The 27,417-nt window shown below is 38.2% G+C and overlaps 6 protein-coding genes across 7 annotated transcripts in view; 4 read left to right on the forward strand and 2 right to left on the reverse strand.

The window, feature by feature from the left end:
- Window positions 1-3,719, forward strand: part of LOC104785535 (vacuolar amino acid transporter 1-like) — a 9,360-nt gene extending 5,641 nt beyond the window's left edge. For both annotated transcript variants that reach the window (XM_010510768.2, XM_010510767.2), the window contains exons 3-12: window positions 4-152; window positions 252-577; window positions 994-1,208; window positions 1,542-1,565; window positions 2,139-2,539; window positions 2,683-2,818; window positions 2,917-3,082; window positions 3,175-3,218; window positions 3,309-3,371; window positions 3,458-3,719. In XM_010510768.2, the coding sequence (XP_010509070.1) occupies window positions 4-152; window positions 252-577; window positions 994-1,208; window positions 1,542-1,565; window positions 2,139-2,539; window positions 2,683-2,818; window positions 2,917-3,082; window positions 3,175-3,218; window positions 3,309-3,371; window positions 3,458-3,556 (1,623 nt within the window). In that variant the 3' untranslated portion in view covers window positions 3,557-3,719. The remainder of the gene's footprint in view (window positions 1-3; window positions 153-251; window positions 578-993; window positions 1,209-1,541; window positions 1,566-2,138; window positions 2,540-2,682; window positions 2,819-2,916; window positions 3,083-3,174; window positions 3,219-3,308; window positions 3,372-3,457) is intronic.
- LOC104785534 (protein ROOT PRIMORDIUM DEFECTIVE 1-like) lies at window positions 3,754-5,119 on the reverse strand. The gene has a single exon (XM_010510766.1). It carries the CDS (start codon window positions 4,978-4,980, stop codon window positions 3,814-3,816), a length of 1,167 nt encoding a protein of 388 aa, XP_010509068.1. The 5' UTR covers window positions 4,981-5,119; the 3' UTR covers window positions 3,754-3,813.
- LOC104785536 (probable receptor-like protein kinase At5g47070) lies at window positions 5,211-7,466 on the reverse strand. The gene is made up of 5 exons (XM_010510769.2): window positions 7,083-7,466; window positions 6,461-6,837; window positions 6,114-6,377; window positions 5,904-6,026; window positions 5,211-5,818 (listed from the first exon to the last, which is right to left on the reverse strand). Exons 1-5 carry the CDS (start codon window positions 7,099-7,101, stop codon window positions 5,294-5,296), a joined length of 1,308 nt encoding a protein of 435 aa, XP_010509071.1. The 5' UTR covers window positions 7,102-7,466; the 3' UTR covers window positions 5,211-5,293.
- LOC104785538 (anaphase-promoting complex subunit 7-like) lies at window positions 15,432-19,978 on the forward strand. The gene is made up of 18 exons (XM_010510770.2): window positions 15,432-15,500; window positions 15,630-15,698; window positions 15,805-15,855; window positions 16,039-16,173; window positions 16,279-16,341; window positions 16,813-16,922; window positions 17,048-17,132; window positions 17,260-17,319; window positions 17,765-17,810; window positions 17,977-18,050; window positions 18,186-18,236; window positions 18,314-18,514; window positions 18,592-18,636; window positions 18,715-18,808; window positions 18,930-19,075; window positions 19,306-19,535; window positions 19,627-19,687; window positions 19,784-19,978. The coding sequence occupies exons 1-18, from the start codon at window positions 15,432-15,434 to the stop codon at window positions 19,868-19,870; spliced, it is 1,677 nt and encodes a 558-aa protein (XP_010509072.1). The 3' UTR covers window positions 19,871-19,978.
- Window positions 20,125-22,857, forward strand: LOC104785539. The gene is made up of 9 exons (XM_010510771.2): window positions 20,125-20,429; window positions 20,666-20,778; window positions 21,104-21,276; window positions 21,501-21,594; window positions 21,867-21,977; window positions 22,084-22,173; window positions 22,308-22,393; window positions 22,473-22,537; window positions 22,620-22,857. Exons 1-9 carry the CDS (start codon window positions 20,207-20,209, stop codon window positions 22,727-22,729), a joined length of 1,065 nt encoding a protein of 354 aa, XP_010509073.1. The 5' UTR covers window positions 20,125-20,206; the 3' UTR covers window positions 22,730-22,857.
- LOC104785540 (bidirectional sugar transporter SWEET9) lies at window positions 24,935-26,561 on the forward strand. The gene is made up of 6 exons (XM_010510772.2): window positions 24,935-25,033; window positions 25,220-25,256; window positions 25,342-25,552; window positions 25,631-25,792; window positions 25,875-25,994; window positions 26,084-26,561. The coding sequence occupies exons 1-6, from the start codon at window positions 24,985-24,987 to the stop codon at window positions 26,273-26,275; spliced, it is 771 nt and encodes a 256-aa protein (XP_010509074.1). The 5' UTR covers window positions 24,935-24,984; the 3' UTR covers window positions 26,276-26,561.

Genomic DNA, 27,417 nt, shown 5'->3' on the forward strand with positions numbered 1-27,417 from the left:
TACATTGAGAGTGAGGACGAAGACGACAGGAAAGATTACGTAGAAGAAGATGGTGGTGGAAGCCATTCTGATTCCTCTGATGATGCTTATGATGAAAACCAAGCTCATACTAAGCCTAGCTCTTACACCACTGCCTGGCCTCAGAGTTACAGGTTTCTCTACTACTAATTAATCCTCATTCTTATGATTCTTGATTGGTTTGGACACAAAGTTTCACGAGTTTGTTTTGTGTTCTTGGTAATATTTTGTAGGCAGTCCATTGATCTTTACAGTAGTGTACCGTCTCCTAGTATCGGTTTCCTTGGAAACAATTCGATGACGAGATTTGGAAGCTCCTTCTTGTCATCTTCTTTGATAAGGAGACATACTCCGGAATCATTACCTGCTGTTACAAAGCCTTTGTTATCACCACAAGCAGATGAACAAGCTTTACCAAAACACAGACTTAGCTCTCATGGCTTGCTCCCTCCTATTCCTTCGAGGAGGCATTCAATGCGAAAGGACGAGAAGTCATCCATGATCTCTCATGAGGTTCCTATGTCCCGTAATAGCTCATATGGACAAGCTGTTCTAAATGGTGAGTTCAATCTTATATGCTTTAGTAATATACTCTGTCTCCACCTAGAAGTAGTTTAAAAGTGGCTTGGTGAGAGTAGTAACCACGCGACTAGCTTTTCTCGTAACTATAGAGCTTCAAGATTGATTGCAATTGTTCCTTCACCATTACAAATCCGAGTGAAATAATGTCAACAAATACCACTCTATATTGTGTGTGTTACTGTGTATGGGCCTAGACCGTCTTCTTCGGGGTTTAAAGAGTTTTTGTCTTTATAATTTAAGAGAATAGTCCAAAATAACAATCAACTCTATTGTCCTATAGCATGTGGAGCACATGAACAGAACATGTCTAGGTTCAAAGAATATGCTTGTAATCTTTTTTGCTCTTAGTAAAACAATGATCTTGTTCTATAACATTGTGGGTCAATGGTGCAGGATTGAACGTTCTATGTGGGGTTGGAATACTCTCAACGCCTTATGCTGCGAAAGAAGGAGGATGGTTGGGACTAATAATACTATTTATATATGGTCTTCTTTCTTTCTACACTGGAATCCTACTGCGTTACTGCCTCGACAGTGAGTCTGACCTCGAGACCTATCCCGACATTGGCCAAGCTGCGTTTGGTACTACTGGACGTATCTTTGTTTCGGTAAGGGAATCAACTTTTCCTTAAATTCCTACTCTATAGTGAAGGTGCTAAAGCTAAGGACCATATAGAAAAATGATAAACTCAATGAATTATCCCCACAGAAAGGGAAATGCCTTTTAAGAAATTTGAACAATTCGAACAACTCAAAAGCCAAGGACAAAAATATACTCCCTTTTGTTTCAACTATGAATCTTTATCTGAATTCTTATGACAAATTAGTATTTCACAGTTCTTGATGCAATTAGCTTACCAGTTACCCACTTTTAATAGTGGAATTTGATATCATTATTTTCATTTTATATTAATTTATTCCTTTTTTTTTTTGCATTGCAGATTGTACTCTATTTGGAGCTATACGTAAGTATTTCTCTTGGATTCGTCAATCAATTGACTTTAAACTATACTTTATAGAAATAGAAAATCCCATGACTCTTTTTGCCATGAAAAAAGTACATACATAATTAAAGAGATTCCAAGTGGTGTTTAGGAAACAAAAACAACACAAGAGATCTTTTAAGTGTGTGACCCCATGTTGTGAAACACGTTAGCATAGGGTCCCATAGATTCCTGCCACTAGTTCTAGATTTGGCACTACCTGAAGCTACTTTAAACTTTTTCTCTTTGTCTCAGTTTGTTCCTTCTTAAAGCTACTTTTGACGTCACTCAAGCGGCGAAATATATATATTTTTAGATGGAATGATCCCTTAAAGCTTCTTAAAAGCTATTAGTGTGAAAGACTAGTTTAATAGTGAATTTTTCTGACATTTTAGTTTAGGTGTAACATGTTTTGTATACTTTTCTGTAAACTGCTTTTAGAGTCTTTGTTTCTTTCATAGTAAAAGGTGTATCATAAAACTAAGATCTTACTTACTTCAGTAGAAGTGAGTATAGAATTGCTGACTTCACATGATTGTGTATTTATATTTGCAGGCGTGTTGTGTGGAATATATAATATTGGAGAGTGACAATTTGTCTTCATTATATCCAAATGCTGCCTTAAGTATTGGAGGATTTCAGTTAGATGCACGTCATCTCTTTGCATTGCTTACCACTCTCGCTGTTCTCCCCACCGTTTGGCTCAGAGATCTAAGCGTATTGAGTTATATCTCAGCTGGAGGGGTGATTGCATCGGTGCTAGTGGTTTTGTGTTTGTTTTGGATTGGTTTGGTAGATGAAGTTGGGATTCACAGCAAAGGAACTACACTAAACTTGTCAACATTACCTGTAGCTATAGGGCTCTATGGTTACTGCTACTCAGGACATGCTGTTTTCCCCAATATTTATACTTCTATGGCAAAACCATCTCAATACCCTGCTGTTCTCTTGACATGGTAAGCTTATGATGGTTTTAACAAGTTAGTTACATTTCTAGATTGCTTTGACTTTCGCCTATGCAAACTTAACCTTTGTTTTTATATGCACATTCCTCAACTTCTCTAACACATACACAATAATGATTGGTAACATTATGCAGTTTTACAATTTGCACTTTGATGTATGCTGGCGTTGCTGTTATGGGATACACAATGTTTGGAGAATCAACAGAATCACAATTTACACTCAACTTGCCTCAAGATTTAGTTGCAACTAAGATTGCTGTGTGGACTACAGTAAGTAGATCAAATAATATGTGTTCTTTCCACTAATTAGTGCATGTTGGTTATCGCATGGGAACTAAAACCGTTTTGTATTTAACCATTTTTTGCAGGTGGTCAATCCATTTACCAAATATGCTTTGACTATATCTCCAGTAGCAATGAGTCTAGAGGAGTTGATACCATCAAGGCATATCAGATCACATTGGTACGCCATCGGCATTAGAACCGCATTGGTCTTCTCTACTCTGCTTGTTGGTCTTTCAATTCCCTTCTTTGGTAAGATCATCTCTACCATTTTGATGTTAAAGCTCATTTTCTTCAGAATCGTTCTTTTGCTAATAGTGAGAGAACACTCGATAATCTTGCAGGTCTTGTCATGTCCTTGATTGGATCATTGTTGACAATGCTCGTCGTAAGCTGTCTTTTCCTTGCCTTACTAGTTTTTCTACTACCAATGAGGATCTTAAGTTGAATATATAAGTTTATCTTCTGTTTTGTGCAGACTCTAATACTTCCACCAGCTTGTTTCTTAAGCATCGTGCGTGGAAAAGTTACCCCGACGCAGGTAATCTTCTTAGCAATTCTGTATCTTACAAACATTGATCATAGCGTTTTTAGATTCATCGACAATGTTTTGATTTTGTTGTGTAGATGATGCTCTGTGTCTTAATCATCATAGTAGGAACAATATCTTCAGTCATTGGCTCATACTCAGCTCTCTCCAAGATCATTGAGAAATTGAGCAGCTAAAAGTAACTACCTCTTCGATTTTTTTCTTACAAACTCTTATATACCCATTTTGTCTTCAGGGGAATACCTTTTTTGTTCTGTTTTGGTCTTTTGTTTTCGTATAGCAAATTCATTCTTGCATTCAAAGCTTTTGTAATATTCCGAGTGATGTGAGCTGCAACTTTAAGACTTGTTTAAAACAAAATACGTCAATGATGTCTTTGATTAATAAAAGATTGGTTGATCATTAAACTGATTCTTGAGTACAATACTTTGCCTTAAGCTTCAAAATCCAAATCCAAATCTTTCTCTACTACAACTCCTTCATCAGAAAACCCGAAACTATGCCTTCTACTCTTCAAAACCAACTCAGAATTCTTCATCAACTGGATGTACTTCTTCCTTACAGCCAACACAGGATGAGTTTCAACACTAGCTTTATCTCTATAAGCCTCTCTAAGAATAGCTGTACAAGTTTTATTCTTCATAGACAAGTAAAAAATCTGAGGATGTCTCTCAAAAGCCTTATGAACCTTTTGAGGTAATCCGAAAAACTTCTTGAGACATAACAGCGTCTTCCTCTCAGCTGAATGCTCAACGAAAAGACAAAGCAGCTCATGAAGAAACCCAACAACTCTCTTCTCAGCTACATCACTACTTGGATCCAAACATGAGTAATCATCATATGGTGATACATAAGGAAGCTTTTGAAACTCTTTTAACCAATCTTCAATCTTGACTCTCAATCTACAACCTTTTGATGGAAACAGAGGAAACTCAATCTCTTCCAAACTCACTTCTCCTCCTCCTCTCTTCTTTACTACATTCTTCTGCAACACAGACAAAACCTTACCTCCTCCATTACTATAGTCTACTACTGCTAAACCTTTAACTCCATCTTCCATATCTACAAACCTAAACGAAGAATCTAAATTCATATCATCAGGCAAACCTAAATACCATTTCATTCCTTGAACTATACTTAGTGGCAAAACGTTATCTTTACTCATCAGTATCAGTTTCCTCAACCTATCACGCAAATCCTCAGCGTGAGTTTGGTACACGATTCTCTCTAACCTATCGAGCTCTGTAGCTTCTGGTGTCAATCTGAACCATGGGAGATTATACTCTGGACCAACGAACTCTTCAAAGATCGAAGGAAATTTTCTTAGAAACTGAGCGATTTTGGTTGATACATCGAATTGACGAGTTTTCTTGGAGATGGCGGAGATTGGGATGCAGCGATTTGGTTCCTGGACGATGCAGTTTTTGAGACCGACGACGGATTTGAGCTGAGATGATCGGAGGATGTGTTCGATGTTGTCGTAATATGGATCTTTCTTCCATTTCATGTAAACGTCGACGTAGGTTCGTTTTTGAGTGGAGCAAGGGAGGTTAGTGAAGGAGGAAGCTAGGGTTTGGGCATGGCGGCGAACAGAGAGCATTGTTGAAGACGAACAAATCGGATAACCCTAATTTAATCGGAGCTTAATCGGGAAATTAGAGCAAAACGACTGGAGATAAAAAAATTCATGCCGTTTTATTCATAACAAAGGACACGGAGATAAACTGCATGCCCTTTTTATTCACAGGAAAACGACAATGATACTACACTAGCACTAAAGTTTGTTGTAGTGAGTAGTGTGTCCACAAAACTGTCCTATAGTAGCAAAAGAGTATGGGATGAGTTATATATATAACGACAATAATATTTGCATAAAACAAGCGGTGAGTTGTTGTTGTTGTACTCTCAAAAAATCAAATAGAAGTAACAAGTTTAGGAGACCAAGTAGGCAAATTAGGACAACCATTAACCCCAATCCAAAGTTCGACAAATCTTCTTTTAACTCTCTCCCTCCTTGATGCTTCGAATGCGTCTTTAGGTGTTAAGCTTTTCATCAATGGCAGACCTGAAGGAGTTTCGTCTGATGTTGTCTCCACTATCCTTTCTAACATCTCTGAAACCTGACTCATTGTTGGCCTAGACTTCGCCTTTACCATCAAACACCGGTTAGCAATTGCAGCTAGCTTTAATGCTGATTTGAGGTAGTAGTTTCCTTCGAGTCTTGGGTCGATGATCATCTTGAACTTCTTTATGTCGGACAAGTGTGGTCTGACCCACTCCAAGATGTTCTGTTCGTTTCTTGGGCGGTTACGGTCGAAAGGTCGTCTTCCTGTGATGAGTTCATATAGAAAGATTCCGTAGCTCCATACGTCGCTTTTGGCTGTGAGGTGTCCGGTTTGGATGTATTCTGGTGCTGCATAACCAATGGTCCCTACAACCTGTTGTATTTCAAAGTTTGGTTATTACCTATTAATCAAATTGTCTGAATCCAACTTAGACACAACAAGGTCAGGCATGGCTTACCGCGGTGGAGACGTGAGTGATTCCATCTGAAGGACCCATTCGAGCCAGTCCGAAATCAGAGAGCTTTGCATTCCAATTCTCATCAAGAAGGATGTTGGATGATTTGAAATCTCTAAAGATGATCTGTGCATATAAGACAATATTACAAATGGTTCAAGAACACATAAAAGAGTATTTAAAGGTATTTGTGATCATGGATGGAGAAGAGACCTGAAACTCCATGCCTTCATGAAGATAAGCGAGTCCTCGAGCAGTGTCTTGAGCAATCTTCATTCTGGTGGACCATGGGAGAGGAGTGACTATGAAACGATTGGATAAATGGTCTTGAACACTTCTGTTTGGTACATATTCATAAACAAGTAACCGTTGTATCCCTCTCTCATCATCCTCAGCGCAATAACCGATCAGCTTCACCAGATTCGGATGCTCTACTACTCCCAATACATTTACCTCTGTCACCCATTCTTTATGCCCCTGTTAATACATACATATGTTATTATGTTGTTCGCAACAAACCACAGAGAAAGGAATAGTAGGAAAGAGAGAGATTTACTTGCCTGTAGACCTCTTCTGCTGAGTTGTTTAACTGCAATATCAATCTTTTTACGAGAATCTTGAGGGTTCTGAATCACGCCACGAAACACACCACCGAAGCCACCTTCCCCGATCATTAAGGAGCGACTGAAATTCTTGGTAGCGGTTTTAAGGTCATCGAGGGCAAAAACTGTGAGATTGTTACTGTGTGTCTCTGAGAGGACGTGCAAGGAGGAAGTAATGGAAGTAGCAGTACTTGTATCTGAGTTAAACTCAGACCCTGATCCTCCTCTCGCCATCGTAGTGGAACCAAACTTTCTAGTCTTAGCTTCATCATTATGAGATTTGTCTTTGCTGAAGTAGAAACATTTCATTGTTCTAGACGAAACCAGCCTCCTCACTGTCCAATACCAAGTCAACACAAATAGAAACACAATTACGGAGAGAAACAGCCAGAGAGTCACTAATCATTCAATCAAACACCAGACATCAAGTAATTTACAGCATCGCTCAACAACAAACATCACATTTCTTCAACCAAGAACACTTTTGAGAGAATGTGTAACAAAAAGCGATAATATAACACAAATGTAGAAGAAATGTGGTAAGAGTGTTGTGAGAATCAGAAGGGGGAAGAGACGAAACCTGATGTAGAATTACTCATGAGGAAGATTGAAATGCTGTGATGAGGGTCTTCATGTTCATGATTGAGAAAGCTTTAAAGCAAAAGAAAATAGCAGAGAGATAGAGAATGAGAAGGAGAAGAAGACGAGCTCACCATGATCGAATGGGGAAGTCAAATAGGCAAATTGGCAGCTGGATTGCCGCTTACCAACCTATAGAAGAAGCCTTATTTATTTTATTTTATTTTGTGTTACACCCGCTTGCTTACTAATACATCACAATAGTGGAATACGAGAACGCGTTGTTTATTCAACTTTTATCCATTTATAGTCATGTCATTTATTCACCGTTTAATCTTATAGCCTTAGCTATTAAGGTACGGTTCAAAAGAGAAAGTGAAACTCATACGAACGTTCCTCTTCCTCTACTTCATATTGTAGAAACGGATAAAATTTAAGTGTATTTATGTAAAATTGTGTGTGTTGTAGTTTTAATAAATAAAGAAAAATTGATAGTCAAATGATACACAATATTTAATGTTATGTTGAAATAGGTGGTCCTCGAAACCTAAGAAAAAAATTGATGAGGTGAGGAAAAGCGTTGGAAAGAAACTTTGGGGGTGAGAATTTTGGCATAGAAGAGACGTACATTGTGGAAGTAGAGAGACTAAGTGTCAGCTATTTGGGAATCCACCTATAGCTATCTCAAAAGTAACCCCGCACCTAAACTTGCATCATCATAACATCTTCCTCCTACCTACTCTTTTACTCTTGATTTTGTCTTCTTACCTGGTCCACTCTTTTCCAATACACCAACAGTCGCATCGTAAGTTTGTCTATTTACTTCATTTGCCGGAGAGCTTAGTGCTTAGTTTATCTGTAAGCAAATACGAGATAATGAAAACTGATATGACTTACAGGAAATCCAACAAAACAAAACAGAGTTCTAACTAGTTAAACCAAACCCACATAATACAAAACCTAATTCGGTGCTTATACAAATATAGAGTTAAACTCCTAAAGCATTTTCTTTACCTGTCTTTTTACTGCTATTATTACTCCACCTCATTGTATTCAACCACTGCATCATACGCCTCCATCGTGAGACTACTCTCCGCAAAACATCTGAAAGAATGTTTTCTTCTCATCAGAAACAGTCGTCAAAATTAATCATCAACGATGACCAAAATCTCAGTACAAACAGATATAAGCTCTGTGATCAACAAATACCGAGGTTCATACTTGCATGTCACTGGATTTTAAGGTTGCCTATGTGTTTGATGTACTACTACTAATCTGAAAACCTACAATAATCTTACCTTAGTTCATGCCAAAATATATCCTCTTTCTCAAACAAGAATTTTCGGAGTGAAGAGACTTCATCTTCCACCAACATCCCGGTCTGCCGAGATTGTTGATTATCCTCTCTCTCAAGCCTTTTGATGAAAAGAGCTGACGCAAGATGAACAATGATTGATGGATCAGGATCTCCAAGGACTACCTGAAGCTCTCTTCTAATCCATGGCTCAACTCTTTCAATTATTTTAGCTTTGGCGTGATCATTCACCTGCAAAACCCTATAATTATCATACAATTTAAACAAAACGAAGCAGGCATATCCATCAAGCTTCTACTTAACTAAGAGTGCAAACTCCAATACTACAAACATCAAACATAGAATGGGGACACACTGTCTTATCAAACTTACTAATTCCAAGCTTCGCCTCGAATGTAATCGAACAGCTCGTAACTGCTTATTGTATATACTGCATTTAGAGCCAACAAACACTAGTTAAAAACAGAGGATTGTAAAGCGAAAGCTACAGAGATAAGAGAATACAATCAATAGTAGTAAACCAACCTAGCTCGCCATTGAAGCTTTCGATGTAAGATAACAGAATCAGGAACTGAACCTGGCCGTCCAAATGATCTCCTCCATGGCAATGGCCTTGATCTCGACCTAGAGTTTTCCAAAACATGCCTCGACCTTGGAATTATCCTAATTAAGTAAAATAAGCAAGTGAATATAAAGAAGTGATTTTTTAAAAGAGAAATTTCAAATAGAGGATCTTAAACACACAGAGAAAGAGAGAGAGATACCTCCGGCGACCGGAATGATCATTCCGATGAGAAGTTAAAGTCTCATCACGATCACGAAGAATCGGTAAATGCTCCTTATGGTATTTTCTAGAAGCAAGATCACTGACGATAAACCACGAATCGAAACGAGTGTTACAGAGAGGGCAATTCCTCTTGAACCCACTCCACTTACGAATACAAGCAAGGCAGTATCCGTGCTTGCACGCCGTGATCATGATAACGAAAAATGAATTCTTATTAGAAACCTTCAACCAAAAAATGAATCAATGTTTGTGGATAAACAAAGATCCAGTCCTCAAGCTTACAAGAGTTTAGTAGAAGAAACAACTCCAATAAACAAGAGCTACAAACACCGATTACAGAGAGAAAGCAGAGAAAGGTGATTACAAAATCAGTTGTTTTGCACAATTTCGTAATGAATGAAAAGGAGGATACTTCCTCTCCTCTTAAGCTCACCACCTGAATCCACCAACACTCCAGTCACGTGCTTTACTCTAATCCAAAACCACCGACAAATACGTGTCACCCTGCTACTGATGTGACGCGTTCACTCCTTATTCATCACTCCTTTATTTCACACAACACCCACAAACATCCTTTATTAATATTATACCCTCCAACTTTCTTTATTAGCCAAACAGAGGAATTCCTGTAACAAAACTCCCCTCTTCCAAAGACCTTGACCTCAAGGTCTAAAATCAGGAAAACGCTTCTGCAAGTCAAACAGGAATTCCCAGGTTGCATCTTCCACTCCTGCATTGGACCATTTCACCAACACCTTGGTCACCGCCCTACCCTGACGCTTAACCATCTGTCGCTCCAGAATCTCCTCAGGTTCCTTAACAAGCACATCATTCACTGACATTGGTAACTCAGTAGAAGTGTGAAAGTTCCCTACCAGCACTTTGAGTTGCGAAACATGAAAGACCGGATGCACCTGTGACCCAGAGGGCAACTGCAACTTGTACGCAACCTTTCCGCAATGATCAACCACCTTGTAAGGCCCATAGTACTTTGGAGCTAGCTTATCATTACCCCGCATCACCACTGATTGCTGCCTGTACGGTTGAAGCTTAACAAACACGTAGTCACCGATATCAAAGCTTCTTTCTGAACGATGCTTGTCAGCATACTCCTTCATCCTGTTCTGAGCACGCAACAAATGAAACTTCAACAACATTATCATATTCTCCCGTTCCTGCAAGGTCAACGCCACTGCCGCCACCTTAGATTCCCCCGGCAGGTACGGAAGATGAACCGGGGGTGGTCGGCCGTACACCACTTCAAAAGGAGTCATTTGAGTCGCCGAATGAAACGTAGTGTTATACCAAAACTCTGCCAATGACAACCACTTGCTCCATTCAGTTGGACGATCACTACTCATGCAGCGAAGGTAAGTCTCTAAACATCGATTCACCACCTCTGTCTGTCCATCGCTTTGAGGATGATAGGCACTAGAACATTGCAACTCCACACCCTGCAATGCGAATAACTCTTTCCAGAAACTGCTTAAGAACACTGTGTCTCGATCACTAACAATGGATTGAGGACAGCCATGGAGCTTAAAGATGTTGTCCATGAAAGCCTGAGCCACCGAAAGTGCAGAGTATGGGTGAGCTAAGGCAATGAAATGGGCAGCTTTACTCAACCTATCCACCACCACAAAGATAACAGATTTCCCAGCAGATACTGGTAGTCCGTCAATGAAGTCCATAGAGATGTCGGACCAAATTGCCTCCGGTATTGGTAATGGTTGCAGCAACCCTGGATACGCCACCGTCTCATACTTGCACCTCTGACACACATCACAACCACGGACAAACTCTTGAATATCCTTAGTCATCCCTTTCCAGAAAAATAACCCCTTAGTACGATGGTGAGTCGCATCTCTGCCCGAGTGACCACCACTGCCCGAGCTATGAAGCCACTGCATGATCTTTTCCCTCACTCCCCCAGATGCTGGAACTACAATCTTATTCTTTCTTCGCAAAATTCCTTGTGCCCAAGAGATATGTTTCTTTGTCTTCTCGTTTCTTTCAAAAGACAGGATTATCTCCTTAATTTCCCTGTCTGCTTCATACTGTTGCTGTATCAACTTGAGTAAATCACACTCAACTACTGTCATTGCCATGTGTAATATCTCTGAACCTTCCATGCGAGACAGTGCATCCGCTACCAGATTCTCTTTTCCCTCCTTATACTGAATCTCATAATCGAACTCCAAGAGTTTAGGTAACCATTGTTGCTGAATGGGTGTGTTTAACCTTTGTTCAAGCAAGTATTTGAGGCTGCGCTGGTCGGTTTTAATGACAAAGTGACTCGTCAACAGGTAGTGTCGCCACTTCTGCACCGCGAACACCACTGCTAACAGTTCCTTTTCGTAGATGGACAACAACAACTGTTTCCCTTTCAAATGTCGACTTATATAAGCCACGGGATGCCCATCCTGCATCAGTACCGCACCAATTCCCTGCGAACAAGCATCAGTCTCCACAACGAAAGGTTTGTCAAAACGAGGTAAAGCCAACACTGGTGCCTCGCATAGAGCTGTCTTCAGACCTTCGAAAGCACTTTGAGCTTCATCCGACCAATTGAACGCATCTTTCTTTGTTAGGGCTGTTAGGGGGCGTGCAATTGTACCAAAATGCTGAACAAACCGCCTATAGTAACCAGCTAGGCCCAAGAACCCTCGCAGCTGCTTGAGTGTAGTTGGAGTTGGCCATTCTGCTACAGCTGTGATCTTACTAGGGTCAGTAGATACGCCTTTTCCTTCAATAAAGTGTCCCAAGTACTCAACCCTGTCAACAGCAAAGTTACATTTGCTCCGCTTGGCAAACAGACTGTTCTCCTCCATCAACTGAAATACTATTCGTAAATGAGCAATGTGTTCTTCCATGGTGGCACTATAAATGAGTATGTCATCGAAAAATATGAGCACGAACTTCCTCAGGTGTGGTCTGAACACCGTATTCATCAGATTTTGAAATGTGGCTGGAGCGTTGGTGAGACCAAACGGCATCACCAAATATTCGTAATGGCCGCTATGAGTTTTAAACGCAGTCTTGTACACATCTTCCTTCTCCATCCTCACCTGATGGTATCCTGCCCTTAAATCAATCTTGGAGTACACACTGGAGCCTCCCAACTCATCCAATAGGTCCTCAATCAAGGGAATAGGGAATCTGTCTTTCACAGTCTGATCATTCAACCCCCTATAATCCACACATAACCTCCACGTTCCGTCCTTCTTCTTCACTAACACCACTGGTGATGCATAAGGACTAGAACTACTTTGTATGGTGCCTACCGTTAACATTTCACCCACCAACTTGTCTATCTCATTTTTCTGATGTACCGCATAACGATAGGGTCGCTTGTTTATCGGGTCAACACCATCCTTAAGAGGGATCTTGTGGTTGTGGTTCTCTCTGAAAGGTGGTAGCGTCGATGGTTCTTGAAACAACTTATCGAACTCCTGGATCACCAGCTCAATTTCACCTTTCCCATCTGATTGTTGCACTTCTGCATCTATCGCCAACAAGCTTAGGTCTTCCATTCTTCCCACGTCAGTCGTATATATCATAGAAATTTGGGCTTCACTCTCTCGAATCTTCTTTAACTTTTGAGCCCGTATCTCCCTGACTGACCCTGGTCTAATGCCGTGAAGCATCACATGGTCTCGCCCATATCTAAAACTCATCTCCAGCTTATTAAACTCCCATGAAATAACTCCCAGAGTCTGCAGCCATTGAATTCCGAGTACCATGTCACAGCCTCCCAACGGAATCAACATGAAGTCATCTGTGAAGGTCGTGTTCTGCAACTTCCACTGGAAGCCGTTCACTGCTCCACTAACATCCAACTTACGACCATCTGCCACCCTCACACTAGTCATTAACGAGATATCAACAAAACAACCCAGCTTCTCTGCAGACCGTGGGTCCATGAAGTTATGAGTAGACCCCGTGTCAACTAACATGAAAATGATTTTCTTTCCAAAGGTTCCCTTCACCCTCATAGTATCGTAATCCTGAACCCCTGACACAGCACTAACCGACACTCGTGGGGTCTTACGAACATCCTCCTCGATCTCCTCTTCCTCAGACTCAGATTCCTCTTCACCCCCTACTTCAATCAAGAACAACTGCTGTCGCTTGTGCTTCAAATAGTGGTCAGGCGTGTATTTTTCATCACAAAAGTAACATAAGCCCTTAGCTCTTCTTTCACTCATCTCTGCATTTGATAAGAATTTTTTAGCTCCCAAATCATCACCCTGAACAACTGACTTCTTCTCCGTTTTGAACTCCTTCTTAGGCGCAGCTCCTAGTAACCCCTTATCATAGTAACTGCGACCACCAGTAGACTTACTCTCCACACTGTTCTGGTGACTAGGCTTAAGAGGGTGAGCCTTTTCGTAAAGTCTTCCCAGCATCAAACAGTGATGTACCGTCTGTGGTTGAAACATCCTTACATGCATCTGAGTGTCCATGCGCAAACCAGCCAAATACGCACTTACAAGGTAATCCTCAGACATATTAACCCTTGTACGCAGCAGTTCAAATTTTTGATGGTAATCCACAATACCATCGGTTTCGTGCAACCGTTTAAGCTCCGCGATCGGGTCCTCCAACACATCATCGAACCTCTCCTTCAACTTCACTTTGTACGCTTCCCAATCACGAAGTAAATGGTAGTAAAGTCCAGACTGCACCAGTGCTTGATGCCAGTGAGCGGCATGACTATCGAAATGAACAGCCGCAGTTCTTATCTTCCTTGACTGTGGTGTTTTATCTAACTCAAAGAACTCTTCTACTTTAAACAGCCACTCTTTAACCCCACTACCATCAAATCTGGGAAAATCAATCTTACCAAGTCGGGTAAGACCATCGTAATGTTCCGGTGATGCATCACGAACTCCACCTTCCATCCTCCCAGCCCCCGTACAAACTTCCTGCGAGGTTGAAGCTCGTGGCGGACTCAGATCTCGAACCGAGTCGACCTGAACCGGTTCCTTCATCTTCGTCTCCGATAACAAACGGATCGCCGTGAACATATCCTCAATATTCTTATCAATCTTCCGGTTTTGATCTAGCAACTTCTCTTCTAATGCCTTAGTTTTCGAGATTACCTGACAGATCTGAGAGCTGAGCACTTCCTCCGCCTCGCGAACCACCACTCCAGCTTCGCGAGCCACTGTCTCCTTCAGAATCGCTTGCGAACGTGTTTCAGCCATGGATTCCGAGGTCGTTTAGCTCTGATACCTTTGATAACGAAAAATGAATTCTTATTAGAAACCTTCAACCAAAAAATGAATCAATGTTTGTGGATAAACAAAGATCCAGTCCTCAAGCTTACAAGAGTTTAGTAGAAGAAACAACTCCAATAAACAAGAGCTACAAACACCGATTACAGAGAGAAAGCAGAGAAAGGTGATTACAAAATCAGTTGTTTTGCACAATTTCGTAATGAATGAAAAGGACGATACTTCCTCTCCTCTTAAGCTCACCACCTGAATCCACCAACACTCCAGTCACGTGCTTTACTCTAATCCAAAACCACCGACAAATACGTGTCACCCTGCTACTGATGTGACGCGTTCACTCCTTATTCATCACTCCTTTATTTCACACAACACCCACAAACATCCTTTATTAATATTATACCCTCCAACTTTCTTTATTAGCCAAACAGAGGAATTCCTGTAACAGACCACCGCGGCGGCTCTTCGGTCGGTTAGGTTTTCGAGGCAAATCGGACACGATTTCCCTCGTACAGCAGTAAAAATTGATCTCTCCGCAAATTTCTCACCGCTTTTCATCAGACTATACCTTCCGGCGATCGAATAAGTGAAGCCACGGATCAGATCGCCGTTGAAGACGGTGATGGAGGCCTCACCGGTGATGAGAGAGATCGTTCGGTGAAAGACGACTCTTTAAAAAATCGGGTTTTTCCGATATTAATTTTAAATTGATAACCGGTTCTTTCCGGTTCGATCCGGATTTAAATTATCAATCGGTTATTTTCGCTCCGGTTCGGTTTTAAATTGTTTTTCTTTGCTCCGGTGAAGACGGATCTTGGAAAAATCGGGTTTTAATGAACCGAAGTTAATTTTTCTGATGATAACCGGTTGATTTCGGTTTGGTTCGGTTCGAGATTTCTTTGTTTCAAAATTGAAGAGCGAGCGTGATACTTCATCGCTGCTGCTCCGAAGAAAACAACTCACAGCCATTGATTGCCACTAAACAACCACGAGAACTCTCTAGTTTCTGAAATGGAGGTTCCAAAGGATCAGATCGCGACTCTAATGGAGCATGGGCTTTACGATTCTGCTGAAATGCTCGTAAATTCTCTAACTTTTAAACTCATTCTGATTCTTCTCTCTCTCTGTCGTTCTCTTTTAAATCCCTAGTTTTTTTTTCTTTGAATCAAGTACTGATGAAATTTTCTCTATATATGAATCTAAATCCAGGGTAGTTTTCTGGTTTCATCTTCTACTGTTAGTGCCGAAACTAGTCCTCAGCTAAAGGCGGAGAATTTGGTTAAAGCTTCTTTCTCCTTCGATGTTTTCTATTTTAGTAGCTTGTTGAGTCTGATATTTTAAAGTTAGTTTCTTTCCCCTGTCGTTCTTTTTGTTTTGTTTTCAGATTCTACTGGGCGATGCTTTATTTCATCAGAGAGAACACAGGAGAGCTATTGTAAGTTTTTCGAAAGTTTAATTCTTTACTCTTGACTGAACTGTAATGAAATGGAAAAAGATTCTGATTTATAAAGTTTCATATTTGCATTGCTTATTCTCTTCTCCTCTGGAGTACTTTGGGGTGGAAAGCTATGGAAGTTATGTAGAAATTTTGAATTTATGTATTCCATCTTTTTGTCAGAATACGTACAAGCAAGCGTTGCATCATTATGGAAGGATTCCAAAGCAAAGCTCTGGTATTTCTAGGAGTTCATTATCTTTATCTACCAGATCATCTGTGAGTGCGTCTGGCAATTCTGCTATTAATGAGAGCGAGGTAAATTAATGTGGTGTTTCTGCTTGATCCGTTTGGTTTCTAGAAAATGGTTTTTAATTACATAGGAATTCATGTGTGTTTTCTTTTTTCGATTTTTCTTCTCAGGTGAGATTCAAGATTGCTTCATCTTACTTTGCTCTTAATGAAACAAAAGCTGCGATTTCTGAGGTATGCCTTCTGTCTTATTCATTGGGAGTGTCATCTTTTTGTCTGGTTATCAAAATTTATTTAGTCTTCTAGATTTGTTCGTTCACAAACAATGGTACATAGAATATAAAATATGTATAGGATGATTATAGACATAGAAAAAAGCTTTTAAGTATCTGCTTCTCAGATTATATATTGGTTTTAAGTTATCTCGCTATTATATTTTATAACCAGAGGTCAATTCCTATAGTTCTCTTCAGCGAAACGTCATTGCCGCAAGTAATAGATTTTTCTAGCATCCTGAATCCAAGATGATATTTTGTTGTGTTGACGTTTCCTTTCCACCCATCAATGCATTTCCATATAATAGAAAAGTAAAACTATTAGGATTCTTTGCTTCAAAAACTGGATGTAGTTCTTAAGGGATAATAAGTAATAACTCATGGTTTTCTTAGTTCTAGTATATCATTGCACATATTCTTTCTTTGCCAGATGGAATCTGTCAAGACCAGGAGCTTGGAGATGAATATACTGATGGCAAAGCTTCATCGAAATTCTGGATATAACCGTGGTGCTATTGCTTTTTATAAAGAGTGTTTAAGGTCTGTTTTTCATTTCATATCCCAACATTTCCTAGCATAGAACACTATCATAATATCTCGGTTTTAACGTTAAATTCCAATTCAACACATCTTGCATATATGTATATAATCTTTAATCTCTGCAGGCAGTGTCCTTATGTACTCGAAGCTGTCATAGGTTTAGCTGAACTGGGAGTCACTGCAAAGGATATCATATCATCTTTTACTCAGGTGTCCCTTTCTATGAGATTTCTTTTACCTTTGAATGTGTTTTGCGCCTTTTTCTCCCATTTTCAATTACCTTTTCTGTGTGAAATCCATACTATATTGTAATTGTTGAGTCGTGTTTACATTTCAGACTTCAAGTAGAAGTGCAAAGGTTTCGCTCGATCAGATAGATCCTACCCGTTGGTTGCAAGTAAGCATACTCTTTAGCAGTATTTACAGCGTTAAAAACTGTTTGATAGTACTGTCATTAATCATGCGGCCAAGCTATACTTTGAGTTATTAAGTGTCTTATTTTATCTGTGTTGTTCTCCACAATACGACTTATATATACATAGTAGTTCTATTATTTTTTTTCATCAAGGACTAAGTGAATGTAAAATCCAGCGAGTTATACGTTGTGTACATGGGTAGAAGCTGTTCATGAGTGGAAATTGGATTTAATTGTCTCTATAGTATTCCCTCAAATAAATAAGTGCTTTCATGTTGATCTGTTAGCATCAGCTAGACTATTCAACTAGGGAACTAATATTGTATATCCTTTTTCTTAGATGGCTTCATTGGTTTCGTGTTGAAGTTTATCTGGAAATAACATTATTTTCTTCTTTGCCATTTTTATTTTTTCTTCGTATTGACAGCGTTATGTTGAGGCCCAGTGTTGTGTTGCTTCACATGCTTACAAAGGTAGCTCTCTTTATATTTGTGGAACTCACATGCTTATAGTGCCATGATATGTGGCTTTTGGATCTCTGTGTCTACCCTATAGATTTCAGTTCTTACATGTAATTTGTGGGAAATTCTGCAATGATTAATCCAATATGCCTTACTGGACTAATGTGTATTTACTCAGGGGCGCTGGAACTCTTTGCTGAACTTTTACAACGATTTCCAAATAATGTACACTTGTTGACTGAGACAGCAAAGGTTAGGGATGGCATTGACTACGATGCAAACAGAATTACACCTGAGTTATCTTCTTATGATTATGATTGACGCTCTAATGATTGATATAAATCTGGTAGTTGATAAACTCTTCCTTCATTGATTTCATTTGTATAGGTTGAAGCCATTATTGGGAAAAATGATGAGGCTATAATGAGATTTGAGAAGGTAGTCACCGCATTAATAATTTTGTCTCATCTCTCAACTACTTCAAATCATGCATAATCATCTCAAAGCTTTTGTAGGTTCGGTCAATTGATCCTTACACACTAACCAGTATGGATGAGTATGCAATGCTGCTTCATATAAAGTGTGATTATTCCAGGCTAAACAAGCTTGTCCACGATTTGTTAAGCATTGATCACTCCAGAGCAGAAGTATTTGTTGCTTTGTCTGTACTATGGGAAAGGAAAGATGCAAGGACAGCATTATCTTATGCTGAGAAGGTTAGCATTTTTCTGACACTAAAATTGTGTGCTAAAATCGTTGTGTGATAGCTCATGACATTCACTTTACCATCTAGAGTATCAGGGTAGACGAAAGGCACATACCCGGCTACATAATGAAGGTAACCTCGTTTAAAGGATTTGGTTTATTAAAATAATTCTGCATATATTGTATATTCACTATTTTTGTTATATTATAGGGAAATCTTCTTTTACAAGCAAAACGACCAGAAGCTGCAGCAATCGCCTTCAGGGCTGCTCAGAATTTGAGGTCCGATCTTCGTTCATATCAAGGTCTGGTTTACGAGGGATCTGATATACACTTCCACTGTTGTACTGTTTTGGTGGTATAAATCTTTAACAAACATGAAAAGGTTGGAGTGTGAATTAACTTGCAGTATTAAGGTCATTTCAGGCTTAGTCCATTCTTATCTGGCATTTGGTAAAACCAAAGAAGCATTGTATACCGCCAGAGAAGCAATGAATGCAATGCCTCAGTCAGCAAAGGCTCTGAAATTAGTTGGTGATGTTCATGCTAGTACATCAAGTGGCAGGGAAAAGGTACACAACAGTTCGCTTTATTATGCTTCAATGGGTTTGGCAATTTTCATTACATCAGTATTCTACCCAGAATTTTGTCAGCTATAGCAGATATATTCCCTAGTCTAGAGATTTACATAAATTGGAAACGTTCCTTAAGAATTTAGCTATCCAAATCAAGAAACAATTCAGAGCTTGTGAGCATCTTTTTATGATCATTTCATTATGGATGTAAATTTTTGCTGTAACAGGCAAAGAAGTTCTACGAGTCAGGTCTGAGGCTTGAACCTGGGTACCTAGGAGCGGCCTTAGCTCTGGCTGAGCTTCATCTAATGGAAGGAAGGAATGGAGATGCTGTATCACTACTTGAACGATATCTCAAAGATTGGGTTGATGATTCTCTCCACGTCAAGCTAGCTCAAGTCTTTGCTGCAACAAACATGCTACAAGATTCTTTATCACACTATCAAGCTGCACTAAGGTCTATGGGAATTCCAAATCAGTAGTTCCTCTAATTAACGTTGTTTCCATGTGAATCAATAAACAGAGTGTTAAAAGAATTGTAAATGCAGAATAAATCCACAGAATGAGGCAGCCAAAAAGGGACTAGATCGCTTGGAGAAACAGATGAAGGTATGTCAACCTACATTTCAATTATGCATTATTGATGAAGCTAGAGCGATAATCTTTAGTGAGTGCATTACAAAATTTGGGGGGTGTTAATTGCAGGGAATAGACCCAGATGCAACTGATGAGAATGACGAGAACGATGTTGAAGATGTTGATGGAGACACTGAAGAAGCTGAGCTCATGTGAAGAGGTTCTTAGTAGTAGTAGTAGTAGGCAGAGAAGAGTGTGTAAAACTGTGAAACACTATCGAATTCGTAACATTAAAATATTTTAATAGCATATGTCATTTCCTCTGGTTTCATTAGTATATAAAACTTAGAATATGATGAAGAAGAAAAATAAATAAATAAATAATTATACAATATTGGATATCGTGACGTGTAAGTACACGATTGGTTAAAACATGCAAAGAGTACCCCCCCCATCACCAAAGTCTCACGGAGAGAATCCCATCTCTTTCGCCACGCCAACTCTCAATCAATCTTCTTCTTCTTCGTCGTCTTTTTTTTTTTTTTGTTCTTGATGGGTTTCATCTCTTGCATCTCATTCCCTACGGTCAATTCGAGAATTCTATCGACCCAGTGTTTCGCCAAGCTATCAACTTTTACATCTTCTTCATATTCAGTTAAGTTTGCTTTGAGACGCCAGGAGGAGGATAAACCCAAAGTCTCCTTCTTTCTTTCATCAACGTCTTCGTTAATGACGACTCCTGTTCAATCCTCTTCTTCCTCCTCCACCACCATTGGTATCCTCACTCTCTGTTTCTTAATTTCGACAGTTGTAAGGATTAGTGAACTGTTGCGGAACTCTCGCTGACTTTAATTTTGGATACTTAGTGAGTGACTTTAGAGGCGAAAAATGATTAAAGAAAGGAGGTTGTGATTATATATAGATGAGGAACCTCAGAATGTGGTAAAATTTAAGATTTTGTGATTCTGCTTCTCCGAGTAGTGACCTTTTTATACGTTTTTTATGTTGAAGATGAGACCAGTGATGGCTTGAAGGTCCAGTCTCATGTTTCAATTGGGGCAAACGATTTGCTGATTGTTGGACCAGGTGTTCTTGGACGCTTAGTTGCTCAACAATGGAGACAGGTATAATTTTGGTGCTATATGTCGTATACAACATTTATCTTCTACAGAGATTGAGCCTAATTTGATAGCTGAACATATCTTTCTTATAGAACATCCTATAGATATGGTGTTTCTGTACTATTAACAACAAAAATGTTTTGTGTTCTGTATGTAAGTCCCTGTTTTATGTGTCTTGAGTGTTTATCAATGTGCTCTGTGTTGATCTTATACAATCTTTTATGGTGATATTCTGAAATTCTTGTGGATATTGACTAGTTCCTTTGCAGCATAACGTTTATAATAAGAGTCAATGTTTTCACAATATGGAACTTTATATGTGGAGCAGGAACATCCAGAGAGCCAAATCTTTGGGCAGACAGCAACAACAACTCATCATGATGAGTTGGAGAAGTTGGATATCAAACCATTTCTTAAAGGAACCGAATTTGGGGACAAGTTCTCATATGTGATCTTTTGTGCTCCTCCATCACAAAGCCCTGATTATGCTGGCGAAGTCAGGTGATTTATTACAAAAATTCACATGATGAATTGTATTTCTCACCATGCATTTAGGTCTACTGTGCGGTTAACTTTATTAAATGGTGAAGAAAGATGAAGCTAAACGTCAGTTTGTGTTGTTTATTGGTTCATCCTATAAAACAACATTAAAAAGAATTTGCCTTGGTTCAACTATATCTAATATTGGCAATTGGTATGTGCTTGTGTTTTACAAAACGGATCAGGAATGCAGCATCAAACTGGAACGGCAAAGGATCATTCTTATTCACATCTAGTTCTGCACCTTATGATTGCTTTGATAATGGAGAATGCAACGAGGTTTGTCTCAGCACCTGAACACATCTTTTCCTTTCAGTTTTCTAATTTTAGGCTTTAGCACTACATTGTAGTATTCAATGTCAAAGTTGTTAACACACATAACATCAGAATAATTGGATTTGTTGATGCTATTGGGGCAAACAGCTCTGATCATTTGAAAGCTATAAAAATAAAGTATACAATACTCCAGACATACTGCAATTTGTTGTTCATAGTGATTATGTATGCGATATTCTATAAGAATTACATAAGTTTATCACCCTTCACTGCAGGATTCTCCAGTAGTGCCTCTGGGAAAGAGCCCAAGAACCGATGTGCTTTTAAAAGCAGAGAAAGTAGTGTTGGAATGTGGAGGGACGGTTCTTAGACTGGCAGGGCTTTACATATCCTTTTGGATTTCGAAATTTGATACTCAATGAGCATATACTGAATGGCTTTTTTTGGTCTCTAGCGGATTTGAAAATTATGTTTCTCCTGAACTATTTATACACAGAGAGTAGAGGTGCACATACTTACTGGTTGAATAAGAGCACAATCGATGCTCGTCCTGATCATATCCTAAATCTCATACACTATGAGGTATATTTGTGATTTTGCTCACTCCTTTCTCCTGTTCAAGACCATGAACTTCACTATATGCTTATGATTGGTCTGCATTGGCACTGTACTATATATTAGTCTCTCATCAGTTTCTGTAACGTGTTTCTGAATAGGATGCAGCATCACTGGCAGTTTCAGTCATGAAGAAGAAACCCGGTGGTCGAATTTTCTTGGGTTGTGACAACCATCCTTTGTCAAGGTAATGCTGTTCTCTTTCCAACTTTGTGATATTTCAAACATTTTTCATTTCACATGTTTTGAGTTTGCATACTTCTCAGGCAAGAGGTGATGGACCTGATGGATCAAAGCGGAAAATATGATCAGAAGTTCAAAGGTTTCACGAGTGAGTTTCTTCAAACATTGACGTGTGACTATCTTGAAAAAACTTAAGCTTCATAGAGTCTGACAACTTTGGCTTTTTGTAGGCACCAGTGGTCCTTTAGGGAAGAAGCTAGACAACTCACGGACACGAGCTGAAATAGGATGGGAGCCGAAGTATCCAAGCTTTGCTCAATTTCTTGGAGTAGCAAAGTAGTATTTTTAGTCTGGATCAAACTTATATGTTTACTCTTGAGAGATCAAACAGCTGAAATGTTCTGAATTATCTATCAAGCTCCATGTTCATAATCATACTGATATTATTAACTTGATACATTTAGCAAACGGGTCAAGTACGCAAACTTAAAACAGTTTGTATTAATTTTAATTATAAACATGGCTGAATCAAAATAATAAAAATCTCTTAGATCATCTAGAAGGTATTAATGCTTTCTGTCAAAGATGTAATGTAAAAGCTTGCGTGTCTTGTTCATTGCCAAATTAAAGTTTTCTAACAAAGAAATAGGCCAAACAAGCAAGGCCTTAAGGTTTGTGCCTAAACAAACACATCCATGCCTCCATCGCACCCACATAATTTGAAGCCAATAGTTTTCATTTGACCTTTAACAATTATATTAGAATACTTATTCATTAACATGCTCACAAATCATCTCATGGTAATATGTGCAACCAGATAATTTTACACCATTTGTATATGGAAGGTTGTAATAAGTACTTATTACACAATGCATGTCATTGTAGGTGATAGGTGGAGCAGACCAGTACGTAATGTTGTATCTAAAAAAAAAAAACAAATATCAAATCTTAAATTAATTTGGCTATATACACAGAAACTAAACCAGATTCAGAAGGTTGCCACTTAAGGTGTATGTTATGTCTTAATTAAACTAATTGACAGAAATGATTCGACTAAAAGAAAGTTTCAAGCCTAATGCAAAAAAATACTTTGTCGGATTTAGAAGGCCTAACAATTAGGAACAACCCTACCTAATGACATGACGTTCCAACGACTACCTAAACTTCTCCACAAATCTTAGGGTTCACACACACAGTCGATACTTTTTGCATGGTATTTTGTGACGTATTGATAGAGAGAGATGTTTTAGTTTAGTGAATTTCCAACAACAGTGACAGGCTCACGTTGATGAGAGCTTTCTTTCCCGATACATTTTGTGGCAAAAAAGAAAAAGAAAAAGAAGATATTACAACAAAATTTGATATATGCCTGATTGTGGCGGATCCAGACGAAATATTAACCTGGGGGCTGGGGCACATATGAAAATTTTAATACTAATAATTATTATTTGTAGTATCTCATATATTTTAAAATATGAGGTTTTAAAATCTAAACATTACAAAAAAAAACATTTACGAAGAATACCATTTCACTGATTTCTATATATTTAAAAATATACAATAAATCAAAAATTTACTAAATATAATTTTTATTTAATACATCATAACGTAGATAATAGTAATACTGGTTTACATTAACGACTTAAGACTAAATTGTTAAAAAAAAAAATACTAAAGAATCAATATGTTTTGGTATATAAATAATTAAGTGAAAGCAAAAAAACATACAATACAACCAATCAGAAAAATATAAAAACATGAAAGAAGTGAAGTATTAAAATAAGGAAGAAAATATGTGTATCGAACTTGTTATCTTCAACTTCTACTAAGGGACCAAGCACCACTTGACCTAACAAACAATAACGACGAGTGTTCAAAATTTTTATTTTCAATATTAGTATGGGGCACGTGGCCCACCCTCCTCCTCTGTAGATCCGCCTGAAAACATCACGCAAAGCCGATGTAAATTTTATCATCCCAAAAACATATCACATTCGCAACGTTTTTGTAATACTACATTTTACTACATAATTTTCATCATGACATGATTGACGTGGGTAAAAATATCATCAGTAGATACTCTCCATAGCAAAATGGTCAAAAAATCATCGACTCCCCAATGTTCATAATCTCGAGATTAGTTTCAAGTGAAAGGAACTAATCACTGTGATAGAAAACAAAAACAAACAAAAAATAAATTCTAAGATGGTTTCCTCGATCAGAACGAGAATTAAAATTGGTTTAACAAAACGAGAAGCTAATGAAATTTGCTGGTTGGCAAAGTAAAGACGCATTTCAGAAGTCACCAGCAATTTACAGCCAATCATCCATGCAAGAGTTGTCTGTGCTACTGAGTGAAACATTATATATTGTACAAAAAAACAATATATATCCAAGAAAATGTGAACCAAACTTTTGTTTTTTAGTTTAAAAAGAGAAAGAAACAAAAAAAATGGGGGACAAAATTGAGAATGCAAGAATGACTCACTTTTTCTCCAAGACCAATATAAAATGGAGGACATGCATGACGAAACTAAAATCAAAGCAAATCTTAAACAAGCAAGAGTGAGAGAAAGAGAAAGGAGAAAGTGAAGAATGGTGTTCATCAAAGTTCATCAGCTTGCTTTTTTCTTTGGTCTCATGGGTAATTTATTTCCCTTTATTTTTCTATCCTTTTTGATTTTGGAAAGTTCAAATATTATCCACAATAAAAGTTACATATCATATACTTCCAACATGTATATATATATATATATATATAAGTATAACCCATTTTTTAAATATAATTTATACCCAAAATAAAGAAGCTCATACGCTTTTTTTTTTTCAGGCAACATTGTGTCTTTTGGGGTGTTCCTGTCACCAGTGTAAGTGTCTAACTTCTAGAGTCATAAATACTATATACTAGTAAAAGATTGTGTAAGGATTTGACTAATTATATACGTATTATAGGCCAACGTTTTATGGGATATACAAGAACAAATCGTCGAAAGGGTTTCAGTCGATACCGTACATATGTGCACTAGCAAGTGCAACTCTTCTTCTCTACTACGGAATAATGAAGACACATGCTTATCTCATCATTAGCATTAACACCTTTGGATGTTTCATTGAAATCTCCTACTTGTTTCTCTATATCATTTACGCACCTAGAGAGGCCAAGGTTCCTTACAAAATATATTTCTATTTTTAGTAGGGAGTAACTCTATATCTACTACTAATCTGGAAGTACACTTGGCAGATATTCACGTTGAAGTTGATAGTGATATGCAACATCGGTGGACTTGGTCTCTTAATCCTTCTAGTCAATCTTTTGGTTCCAAAACAACACCGTGTCTCGACCGTTGGATGGGTTTGTGCTGCTTACAGTCTCGCCGTCTTTGCTTCTCCCTTAAGCGTCATGGTGATACATCAGCTTTCTTTAAAACATCGTGCCGTTTTTTTATTATGAATTGGTGTTTAAAAAACGATGTGTGATGTTGCAGAGGAAAGTTATAAAGACAAAGAGTGTGGAATACATGCCGTTTCTTCTCTCCTTGTCTCTCACTCTTAACGCCGTCATGTGGTTCTTTTATGGGCTTCTTATCAAAGACAAGTTCATCGCTGTAATACTAATTTACATTTTCACATTTCATATTTTTCATCATTTTTGTTACTTATTTTACTAATTTAGTCTATATTGCTTTGTCTTCAGATGCCAAACATTCTCGGTTTTTTATTCGGTGTAGCTCAGATGATACTATACATGATGTATCAAGGTTCGACAAAAACGGATTTACCAACAGAGAACCAACTAGCAAATAAAACCGAAGTCCCAATCGTGGCTGTTGAATTGCCTGATGTAAGATCAGACAATGTTGAAGGACCGGCGAGGGCTATGAAGTGAAGGGAAAACATGGAGAAGATGTGCATGGGAGACATTTTTATCGTATGTTGGAATAATAAACTTTTATTTCTATGTTTTGTCGGTTTGAGTTGGTCTAGGACACCAAATGATCCATTGTTTTGATCATCACCAAACCTTGATAAATTGATGATAATCTAGTCTAAACTACTTAATTAAGTTTGTGTCCATGATTGGCTAAGCTAAGCTCCATTAAACTATGTACTTAAAATACTTACAAACAGTTGGAACTGTAAAATAATCAATCTGATCTAGATTGAATACAATATTTCAACGGAATTTCACTATTTATAGTGGAAACACAGTATATCCATTTTGCTTGAAAAGGTTTATTAATTTATTTTTAAACTAATTTCTAAATTAGTTATATCCATTTTGTTCAGTTTTACTAATTTCTTTCAAGGTTGCCACTTGCCATATAGAAGCGGTTTCTTATGTCGGCATTATTTCTATTTTTTATAGTAAGTTAGTAGGAACCAAAGAAAACTTCGCTGTCTTATAAATGGGTTGTGTTGACATGTGTTGATAGCCTGCAAGTGCCGTGATGGACCTTTGATGCTCTGACTCACGCAGCAAAGACATCACTTTTGTCCAGCCAGTTAAACTTAATGATGCCAGATTGTGCTCCCAAGAAAATTGAATGTGAGGTCTACTTAAGCTAATGGTCGTGTCTTTACAGGGTTCTTCTCTTTTTCGTTGATAGGACCAAATTTTCAACTTATAAAAGTCTATACCATATCACACATAAAAAAATGGGAGAATTATAAAAATACTAATTCAAATCCTATGCAGCTGTGATATATAATCGTGAGTGCAAGTTTGCTTTAATAAACTAATCAACCATAACATAATTCTATAAAATCTTTGATTTATCTCCTACCTTTATAGTTTATTATAGCAGCAGAGTTTCTTAATAGAAGATTCTGTAGCAAAAATAAAAAATTAAAGATATCAAAATAGAAGTAAACAAATATAAACCGCATGTACAGAGTATGTGTATCTGTAAGAAGGCATACTTGAAATACAAGTAAGATAGATTACAGATGTGCCAACCGCACAAACTCAACTCTTACAAGACACAACAAATCTGAACTTTTGTTTCTTTCTTATTCATAAACACACAC

Source organism: Camelina sativa, chromosome 5 (assembly GCF_000633955.1).
Source record: "Camelina sativa cultivar DH55 chromosome 5, Cs, whole genome shotgun sequence".
Taxonomy (NCBI): domain Eukaryota; kingdom Viridiplantae; phylum Streptophyta; class Magnoliopsida; order Brassicales; family Brassicaceae; genus Camelina; species Camelina sativa.

Bases quoted from the DNA above. Each gene is read 5' to 3' on its own strand.
- LOC104785534 (XM_010510766.1), bottom strand. From the start codon at position 4,980: ATGCTCTCTGTTCGCCGCCATGCCCAAACCCTAGCTTCCTCCTTCACT.
- LOC104785536 (XM_010510769.2), bottom strand. The intron at 6,378-6,460 runs GCAAGTAAATCT...ATGTATTAACAG, and splicing joins TCAGCAGAAGAGGTCTACAG to GGGCATAAAGAATGGGTGAC. The intron at 5,819-5,903 runs GTAAGCCATGCC...GAAATACAACAG, and splicing joins TCACTCACGTCTCCACCGCG to GTTGTAGGGACCATTGGTTA.
- LOC104785538 (XM_010510770.2), top strand. From the start codon at position 15,432: ATGGAGGTTCCAAAGGATCAGATCGCGACTCTAATGGAGCATGGGCTT. The intron at 18,051-18,185 runs GTTAGGGATGGC...TCATTTGTATAG, and splicing joins TGTTGACTGAGACAGCAAAG to GTTGAAGCCATTATTGGGAA. The intron at 19,076-19,305 runs GTACACAACAGT...TTGCTGTAACAG, and splicing joins CATCAAGTGGCAGGGAAAAG to GCAAAGAAGTTCTACGAGTC.
- LOC104785539 (XM_010510771.2), top strand. From the start codon at position 20,207: ATGGGTTTCATCTCTTGCATCTCATTCCCTACGGTCAATTCGAGAATT. The intron at 20,779-21,103 runs GTATAATTTTGG...TATGTGGAGCAG, and splicing joins TTGCTCAACAATGGAGACAG to GAACATCCAGAGAGCCAAAT. The intron at 22,174-22,307 runs GTATATTTGTGA...GTTTCTGAATAG, and splicing joins TAAATCTCATACACTATGAG to GATGCAGCATCACTGGCAGT.
- LOC104785540 (XM_010510772.2), top strand. From the start codon at position 24,985: ATGGTGTTCATCAAAGTTCATCAGCTTGCTTTTTTCTTTGGTCTCATG. The intron at 25,257-25,341 runs GTAAGTGTCTAA...TACGTATTATAG, and splicing joins GGGGTGTTCCTGTCACCAGT to GCCAACGTTTTATGGGATAT. The intron at 25,793-25,874 runs GTGATACATCAG...GTGATGTTGCAG, and splicing joins CTTCTCCCTTAAGCGTCATG to AGGAAAGTTATAAAGACAAA.